Consider the following 9,725-nt stretch of genomic DNA (forward strand, 5'->3'; position numbering starts at 1 on the left):
AATTATCGAAAGATCTTTTTTCTTTTTTAAGAAAATAAGTGTTGTACATCGATCGATCAATCAAGTTAACAACAATTGTTATTGTGTGTTTGGAGTGTATGTACCTGATTTAGTCTTGTAATTTTATTTCTTGATCCTAAAGAGGACGTTGAGAGCATCTCTAATAAACACCCTAAGCATCTTGGAGTTAAAACTCAATACATACATTGGAAACATTATAACAATTATTAAGAGTTTAATTCTCAGAGAGTCGAATAAATAAAGATTTTTCGTTAGACCTAACTGTACGTATAATCAGAAATATTAATATTAAATAATAATGACTTGCCTTGCTCACATGCTGCTCAACATGTCTCGGCTAATGTGATATATGGAGCTGTGAATCCCATGAATATACAGCTATTAATGTTAAAATATAATATATTATTATATTGGCTATGAATCCTATAACTATGAATGTATCATATTCGTAAATCGTGGAACTAAAGTGGCTTGGACCACGACTAATTACAGAGAGTTCAAAACATTCAATTCTAATGTTACAATTACAGAGTGCAGGGACTTTTGACTTTGAGTCCCAGTTCCTCTGCCGCATACTTCAGTTACAAGTTATCGAGATACTTGATTGAAGCATGCATGGAAGTGAAGGTCAAAACTTCCCACTCATTCAAATGTATATAAGTAGGCAACGCCTCTAGAACATATCGAAAGGGATAGGGTGGATTTCGGTGGATTAATTAAATAAAAGGCTTAGCTCTTTTGACTTCAAAACTAAAGTAAAACCTATCTATATGCATGCATGGATTGCTTTTCGGTCGTATCAGTCAAAATTCAAATTACATAAAAATAATAATAATACTTCGCAGCAAAACAAGCTTCTCTTTTTCATTAGCTTCGTCAAGGGGATCGAGTTCGTTTATTATTTATATATGGGTTTATGAATACGATACAATGTTTGATCCCAATACATACATTTATAATCATTATACGAAACATTGTTAATGTGCGTTAGGCATGCACTACTTCAAGTTACTACCCTCACAGTGTTATTAATTTCGATGTTAAAGATTCAAATCTTAACATTACATATACAATAAATTTTATTAAGAAAGTTATCATATAATAAATTATTATAATATCTAAATTCTTAAAAAAAATAACTTGGGGGGATTATAGACAATGCCAAAGTTCGCCTGCAAAAACAATTGCAGTGTTTGATGCACTGCATGACATGCTAGCTAAGACAACTCGAGTGTGTGTTTGAAAGTATTGCTCTATAGAAAAAATGAAATTAGAATGGTGGTCGAATTGGCCAATGGCTAAGTAGTCCTATGGGGAACTGCCTGCAACCATTTTGTTTCCTGGGTGGATTCCAAAAAACATATGTGAAAGTTAAAATGGCTGGATTCGAGTTGAGTCAGAATCCCATGACGATGACGCCCCAGTTATGTTATTATTTTTTCAACTGCCAAAGAAATGCTTATGGGATTACCACTTGAGTTTGTTTGTTTGTCTGTCATTGGGACATGAAATCCAACATTATCATTCTTTGTTCGGTGGATACCTCGCTAGCTTGCTCCAATTTTTTTTTGGATAAATCAGAATTTTATATCCAAAAGAGCAGGAAACTACTTAAAAAAATACAGCCTGTTATTACAAGAATACCACTACTTACAAGCAAAACAACAAAACAAAACATCAGTAATCAATACCCCATTGCATACAAAGTGTGCTATTGACATAGTCTTTCCTATTAATTTCCTTACCCCTAACTTGAATAGCAACATAATCTTTAATAACAAAGAGTAAGTCTGCAAAACTTCTTGAGTATCTTTGGCTTGCTCCATTTTTGTTCATTTGTTCTTGTAATAATTTCTTCTTTTGTTGCATATCACTGAGTCCCTAGGAAAACCCCAAAAGGTAAAATCCCTTCAAAACTGTTGCATTTTTTAGTTCTAGTAACAAAGCTTTAATCTTTGATATAATTAAAGTTAATCGGAATTAATATTTTTTGTTAAAACCGAGGGAAGATGCAGGGTTGAGGTTATTATAAAGTTGATTTGAAAAAGAAGTTTCACACTTTCAAGGGAAATAACAGTAAAAAAGTTGGGTTTTTTCTTCTTTTGACCAAAATTTCTAATGAACTCATTGGTGTAATGATTACTACAAGTTGAAATCAAGCATTCCGTGGTTGGAAATTCAAATACATTTTGCGTTTAGATTATTTGGGAATTTTTTTTCCTTCTAATTTCTTATTCAATTAGAGGAGGATTTGGAAACGGATTAAGTCATCAGCTCTCTTTTTAATCCAATTTTTAGAACGACCACTTTGTCAATGGTCAAAGACATAATTAAGGGTGCCTCGAGAGATTTATTCCAATGAATTCGGCTTTAATAACTCAGACCCAAGTTGTCTTTCTTGAGGAACTTCAAAAGCTAAAATCTTTAGTATTCTTTATAAAAGAATTATGATTTGATTAAACTTTACAAACAAGATTAAATATTGTTACATTACATAATTACCATCTCTCTCAAAGTGAAAATTGCATTGGGAATGCTTTCATTTCTAAATCACTTCTGGTGTGAAGAAGAACCTGGAGCCAGGCTAGCCAAGGCCGATAGTCAAAGTGGGTCCATCTCTAATGAATAAGCCCATAGTAAAAGGGTATGGCTTTGGGCATGGTAAAGGGCAACGGGCCCATAATTTTACACCCTTATGGCTTTCACAGAGGAATGATCATGGATCGGCTCGGATTTTTGTCCTTTCAAACACGATTTAAAATTACACTTTTTTAATTGTATCTGACCCGAATAGAGTTTAAGAGGATCTCCTTTGATCTGATATTCAACTTATTTTTTAAGTTAAAACCTATACCATATTCGACCCAACCTAAATAAATATAGATTTATTTTTATTACATAAGATAAGGATTTAATTAAAAAAATAATATTAAAGAAATATTATTACAATTGCTCATAAATATATAAAAAATAATTATAATATTAAATCATTATAATATTTTATCGGATTAGTACTTGTTGGATCCGGATCATCCCTAAGAATGAAGGACTGACCACCAACCATTCGGGGGGCAACTCTGTTTTATTTGTGCTTGCCGATTGCTACTACTTATTGTAGCTGTCCCTCCTTTTACAGGTAAACTTGTAAGATTTTTAACTCCATCAGATGGGTCAACTTTAGTGTTTTATCATTAAAAATTTAGTCTTTCTTCAATCTAAAAGATCCTTTTTTCCCACCCTTCATATTATGAAAATGTGTGCTTTATGTGTATGGTATCTACATTGTCCAGCAGCAATGATGACGTGAAATCTTTTAACCATGTGAAATGGAAGCACAAAGACCAAAAATAATGATAATAAATCGTAGTATCAAGAAATAGTTACAACCATATTTCTTAGTGTTGATACTTTGATGTCATGCATAGAGGCCAAAGAGTTTGCCGTCTTTTCAAAAAGATCGATCTTAAAAAAGGGGGACTGGCCTAAGAAAACATGAAAGAAATGTTTCTGGCAATGTCTCATTTGGTAGGGAAAGGAGTTGGTGGCATTGGTGGTAAGAAAGTCGGTCAAAGAAGATGGGTACCATCATAATGATTGAAATCACACCTTGGCATTTGTTTTTGTTCTTTCGCTGTTGCCTTTCGTTTTTACTTTTGAGAATTCATGTCATCAATAGCGTAAGATGCGTGGAATTGCGATGCATGTAATTGGCAACTTCAAAAATATGTTTATCAGTTTTCAAACTCTGCTTTTATTACCCTATATTAACAAGGCTAACATACACAAGATGCAGTTAAATTTTTATTATTTTATGGAAAATATCATTTAACTTTAATTGTAGCACAAGTTTTAGTTTTACGTACAATTATATTATTAGATCATTAACTCATCATCAACCAGATGACATGTCAATTTGTTATTGATATGGTGCTAACGTAAATATATATATTACATCATCATCTTCATCGAAACTAAAATATTTTTTAATCTATTTTGGGGATTTGTCGGCTTTCTCAAATTTGGTGGATTTGGAGTGATTTTTCTTTTATTTTTTTTTGAAACGGTGATAACCATTACTTTAAGATAATAAACAACATACTTCAAAACTAGTTTAAATGATCATCAAAGAATATTGAAGTATTCGATCGTTGAACTATTATATGATTTTTTTGTCGAATTTGATTATGTTTTGTGTAAAATCAATCCAAGGAGAAGAAAGAAAAGTCAAATGCGAACATTTTGGTTTCAATCTTTGATCTTCCCACGAATGATGACCGGTGATCTTCAATGACGACTGAAAATTTTAGTGTCTAAAATTAAAACGTTTAAAAGTTTAATGAAAAAACTGATACACATATTAAATGGTTTATATAGTCTAAAAGAATATTTTTAACATCAATATATTCACACTCACACGATATTATTTTAACCGTATCGTTATATTGATATAAATTGTCGTCCACGTTAACACTTTGTTTAACACTTAATGGTTTGTGATATAATTGCATATAAAATTAAAATTTAGTGTCGCAATCATATCAATTTATAATCAATGATATTTCAAATAAAAAAATTTAGTGATATCCATTGTAATTTATTAACAATTACAACATTTTCGTTAAATATATTTTATGGGTTTGTGTTTGGGCCTCCCATTTTCCTTCTAAATTACAGCGGGCTTGCTTTTTCATTTCAATCTCAGAATCAAATCATTGGAATGGGTCATGAACTTCTGGTGTCCAAATCCAAAGGCTGTGGCTCCCCTTTGAGCTGCACATGAAACAGTTTTAGAAACCCAATGGAAGTGGGCATATGCTTCTTTTGTCCTACAAGTCGGTGGTCATATAATATCACGGGAACTCATCCATAGGAATATTCCCAACGTTTTCTCACTCAAAGACCGTTTAATATTTGATAGTTTCAATTCAATCAATGAACCCTTAAACCAGATAAAAACTCTCCCATCACTTTTTTCTTCATTCATAAAATTAGAACATCAAGCTCGTGGGTAACAGTTAGTCTTTACTGTTTACATGAAATGCTCTTAAAGGTCATTTGCATGGAACTAGGAACCCTTCAGAGTTCAACCAGGGACTAGGTTTGTGAGATAAAGATGAAAACATGGGAGGATGTTGATCACTTTAAATTACAGAATATTTAAAGAAGTTTGCAAAACCTAATAACTTGTAAGTTCGGTTTTCCAGAGTACATCACTAAATTCTCCTGTCTCTCAGCTTTAATATGACTGGAAAATGAAGTTTTAAAATAAAAAGAATTTCCACCTTGTAATTCACTTCACTTCTGTTTACAGGCTAGTGAAGAAACAAAGAAAATTTACAGGCACTGCTAGGAGATTACCTACACACTAGATCCCTATTTGGGAGTGAAAGCAAATTCATTCCTCGTCTACAGAAAAATCTGGCTCTGCTGGTTTCTGCAGGGAGCTGACAACCCCAGAATCGAACCCTGAATGCTTATTATTAACACCCCTCCTAGTGCTTGCTGCTAGCCTGGCAGCACACATAGCCAACCCTGAACCAGGTGTCGGTGCTTCAGCTTCAGTAGCCATCATCTGGCTCCCCTTAGCTCGTAGTTCAGCCATTTCCTTTCGTCTTTTAAACCGACGCCATGCTGCTTGTATGAAGCAGGCAGCCCATGTTCTCCACTGGTGCGAGTAAAACGGAATTTGTGTCTTAGTTGTTTACTATGTAATCTTCGGAACTGTGATGCCACAAATTTGAGGTCTTCGGCTCTGAGAGCAAACGCCTCTACTTCTGATATTGCTTTAACCGTGCGGGTTGAACATGGGAGAATGACACTAGGACGAGGATCCAACGCCCATGTCAGCAGCTCCTCACCGCAGAAGTCTCCCGGGCCAATCTTGCATGAATTGAAAAATCCGGTACGGCCACCATTCGTTGTGTAAGAATCTAGGTGGCCCCGGATTATGAAGAGCATCTCGTTGACTGGATCACCTTCACGAACTAGGATCGTGCCTTCGGTGCACAATGCAGGTTTAAGTCTCTCACATATTGCATCCAACATTCTTTCATCCATTTGATCAAACAGCGGTACCTGTTGATTCAATAAATATAGTTACATATCAAGCTATAGTTGTTGCATCATGTCTAATGTTGTTGGGGTCTCATAACTTACCCGTCGAACGAGATCGAGACAGAGGTGCCGTTTGATGTCTCTACGTAGATCCAAGGGAAGACCTTTGAGTAAAGCTTCTTCATCAACTCCTCTTGTAGCTAGCCATTTGTACTGATCATATTTTCTCACAGATTGCCTTAACTCAGGAGGAAGTTGCCTGTGACGCATCCATTGCTCGGTATCCGTTCTCTTGATTCTCCATTCTTCCAACCGAACAGTTGTCGATTGAAGGTATGTCTGCCAGTGGAACATTATGACAGTTAGAAATTGCCATCTACGGAAGAGACTCTTACATCTTCATGAAAATGTTGTGGAAATCACTTGGAGGACTTACTTGCATATTACCAATGAGCAGTGCAAAGAGAACCAAACCAAGAGTTGCAATAATAGTGGCAAAAATTATTTCACCCACATAAGTGCTTGTGTCAAGATTTTGTCCCAAAGAACTGCATGCAATAAGAGACAGACCATTAGAGTTTAAGCAATATATATATCTTTCTTATGTTTCATTAGCAGTTAGGTTCGTTCTAAAATCCCAGAGCTATACTGCAGCTGGAAGTACACTTGAAAAATCAGGTTCTTTTATTGATTTCTTAAACAATTCTTTAAAACAAAACAAAAAATATTGAGAAAACTACTGACCTCAAGTTCCTTAAACCCCACCAAAGGCAATAAAAGTACTTGTTGAAGAATGGTGCAGTTGTAACATCAAATGTCAATGCATCGCCATATATACCAAACCGATAGAAGCCGGAACTCGGACTGCATAGGCCAGAAATATTGCTAGACCTGAACCAGCTATCCCTGCCAGAGTCATTAATCCTGTGGCAATCAAGAATTTATACTGACAAGTTGACTTCTCAAGATCACAGGCACTCCTCCAGCATGCTTCTTGTCGCTCTATAGCGAGAAGGTACCAGCTAGCTCCTAAAACCTTTTTAAGAAAGATTGAAATAAGGTAATATTTTTTTACTCAAGTAGGCATTTTATTTGTAGAATCATAGTTTACAGGTTTCAGAATCACTTACATGGCTAGCCAGCATGTAGAGAATCAGGTTATAAGCAGCGCCAGCCCATGCTGTTTCTGTAACGACACCTGTGGCCTTGACAATTTGTGATGAGAGTGGAAATATCAGAAAAAGTCTTGGAATGTATTGAAAAATGATTATGAACCGGAGTACGTTTTTCGTGTTTGTCATCGTTGAACCTTTGAGGTTTGGAATGATTATCCAAAGCAAAACCTGGACGCAAAGTATTGCAAATTGATGCCTTGGTATTTTGCAAAAAGAAAAAGATACGGATACCTTAGTTTTACACATACCTGAGGAAGGGGTAGGGAAGCTATTAAATCAATCCAGAAACTCTTCTGAAGGTACCTGGAAGCAATCTTCCTGGAATCTATAACAAGCTCTCCTCTCCCAAATACACGAGAAGGAGGCGCGACATAAGCTGTCCGAAATCGAATAAAAATCTGAATTATATAGAAAGAATCAGCCAATGATCTAACTATGGTGAGGATAACTTCATGTGGGATTCCAATATCAATGCAGACTTCTTCCCAAACTACTGGCAAATAAAAGAACAGAGGATCCACAAACAAAGAGACTATGCATGATACTAGAAAAATCTTGTTCCACCGGTGAATAACCGGTCCCCGGGGATCCAAAATCTTCTTCTTCACTCTCTCGAAATCCTCGGAGAAAACCCTGGACAGCACTTCAGTTTTTAAGGATTTGCCTGTCCTACTAGTAGGAAACTCCTTGTCAGCCTTCTTGGTGCTAGGCTTTGGTATTTTGGTTCCGTTTATGTTGTATTTCAGCTTTATCATATTCATACCATCCCCATTAATGCTGTTGTGGAGCCTTTTCAATTCAAGATCATCTTGAAATCTGAAAACATCCACTAAGTCAGTAATATCAGTTGATTGTTCCATATAGTTGGTTTCGAATTGTTAACACTTAAGTAAAAACGAGATCTAACTGAAATCATCAAAGAACAAAGATGGAACAAACCTTACAGATCTTGAATTACCATACCCCATGGCTTTTCTTCCGATGTCTTTCCCGTCGTTTTAGTTATTACCAAATTTGATCTGCAGAAGGACGAGAGAGAAAAGGAAAAGAAGTTTACCCAGTTGCAGGCCAATTAACAAACAAATTATGGATATGAAACCATGAATCAAGTGGGAAGAACACAAAGCCACAATAGCAGAAAAGCCCCGTTGTATGGCTACTTGAACCAGGAATCATGTGACCACTGGCATAAAAGATTTAATTCAACTTGAACATGAAGCAGTTCTAAAGGCGAAAGAGCTGGTCAAAACACGTGATCCATTTCTTCATTCAAAGCTTCATAAAGGGTTCCCTCTCAGACCAACACAGAAAAACTGTCCGGTTTTCTATGTTTGTCAGCACGAGTTGAAGCAGGAAAAAAATATACCAAATTGCCATGAAACTATCTATATTTTATTGCAAACATGGAATCAAAATCAAACACCCAAAAATTAAAAAATTTGATACTTTAAGAAGAAGGAAAGAAAGAAACAGCCAATAAATGGCTTAGAAGTCATGGATATCTTAGAAATTTAGCCAGTTTGATTCTAAGAGAAATATGGAAGGTAGAACATTGACCATGACTTCATTTTCTTAATTTTATTGGGAAATGTTAACGTGCGGTAGTCCTAATATACGACTAAAAAAATATATTATTAGTTTTGTAATTATTTTAAATAAAAAAACCGATAAAAAAATGACCGAAATATTATTGTTTCGACTGGTTCTGTTTTTATTATTAATTACCGATATAGGTAAACGAACCCGGTAAAAAAATAATGTTTTCGGTAAAATGGGTTTTTTCTACCGCGTTTACCTATATCGGTAATTAGAACCTGCAAAAATAATAATATTTTCGGTCATTTTTGGGCAATTTTCCCAATATATCACCGTTGAACAGTATATTTCCCGATCAGGCACCGTTCAGACTATATTTCCCGATCTAACACCCTTTACAGAAAGGCACGGCCCTTGCAACGAGCTTTACGCTGATTTGGTGCCACGTGGGGTAAGGCGCACCCCCTGCAGCGTGTCTTATGCTGACATGGTATATACGTGTGTAAAGCACGGCCCCGGGGGCGCACCTTAGGCCACCTAGGAGTATAGCGCAGGGCAGAGGTCGCACCTTACCTTTAACACAATTATTAGGCGTGGAACAGGGGTCGCGCTTTAGCTTTATCTGATATAATTATGTAAGACACGGTGCAGGTACCGTGTCTTGTAGATTTTCTCGGCTATAAATACTTTTTCCCCGGGGTAACTCCTCACATCTCCTCTCGATTAGAAAAAAAATTAATACAACAATCCAACAATCTTCTCATATTTAATTCAGAAGTTCGTGCGAATTTTCGTTATAAGGTAATTTTGTGATAATTTTTTTATTATACTTATTGTTTATTATGATTATTTGAAAAAATATTATACTAATTGTTGTCAATTAATTTCTGTGTTTGTAAAATTAGAAAGCGGGAATATATGTCGAAATAGTTTTACGGT

The 9,725-nt window shown here is 35.5% G+C and overlaps 1 protein-coding gene across 1 annotated transcript; it reads right to left on the reverse strand.

The window, feature by feature from the left end:
• Positions 1 to 5,264: 5,264 nt before the first annotated feature.
• LOC120196209 (putative cyclic nucleotide-gated ion channel 15) lies at positions 5,265 to 8,724 on the reverse strand. The gene is given in 9 exon segments (XM_039198065.1): positions 5,265 to 5,703; positions 5,706 to 6,096; positions 6,178 to 6,414; positions 6,512 to 6,623; positions 6,820 to 7,012; positions 7,015 to 7,111; positions 7,206 to 7,418; positions 7,499 to 8,066; positions 8,190 to 8,724. Coding segments are annotated over 9 exon segments (2,127 nt in total). The 5' UTR covers positions 8,219 to 8,724; the 3' UTR covers positions 5,265 to 5,416.
• Between the last annotated feature and the right edge of the window lie 1,001 nt (positions 8,725 to 9,725).

Source organism: Hibiscus syriacus, unplaced genomic scaffold (assembly GCF_006381635.1).
Source record: "Hibiscus syriacus cultivar Baekdansim isolate YM2019G1 unplaced genomic scaffold, ASM638163v2 tig00117028_pilon, whole genome shotgun sequence".
NCBI classification, from domain to species: Eukaryota; Viridiplantae; Streptophyta; class Magnoliopsida; order Malvales; family Malvaceae; genus Hibiscus; species Hibiscus syriacus.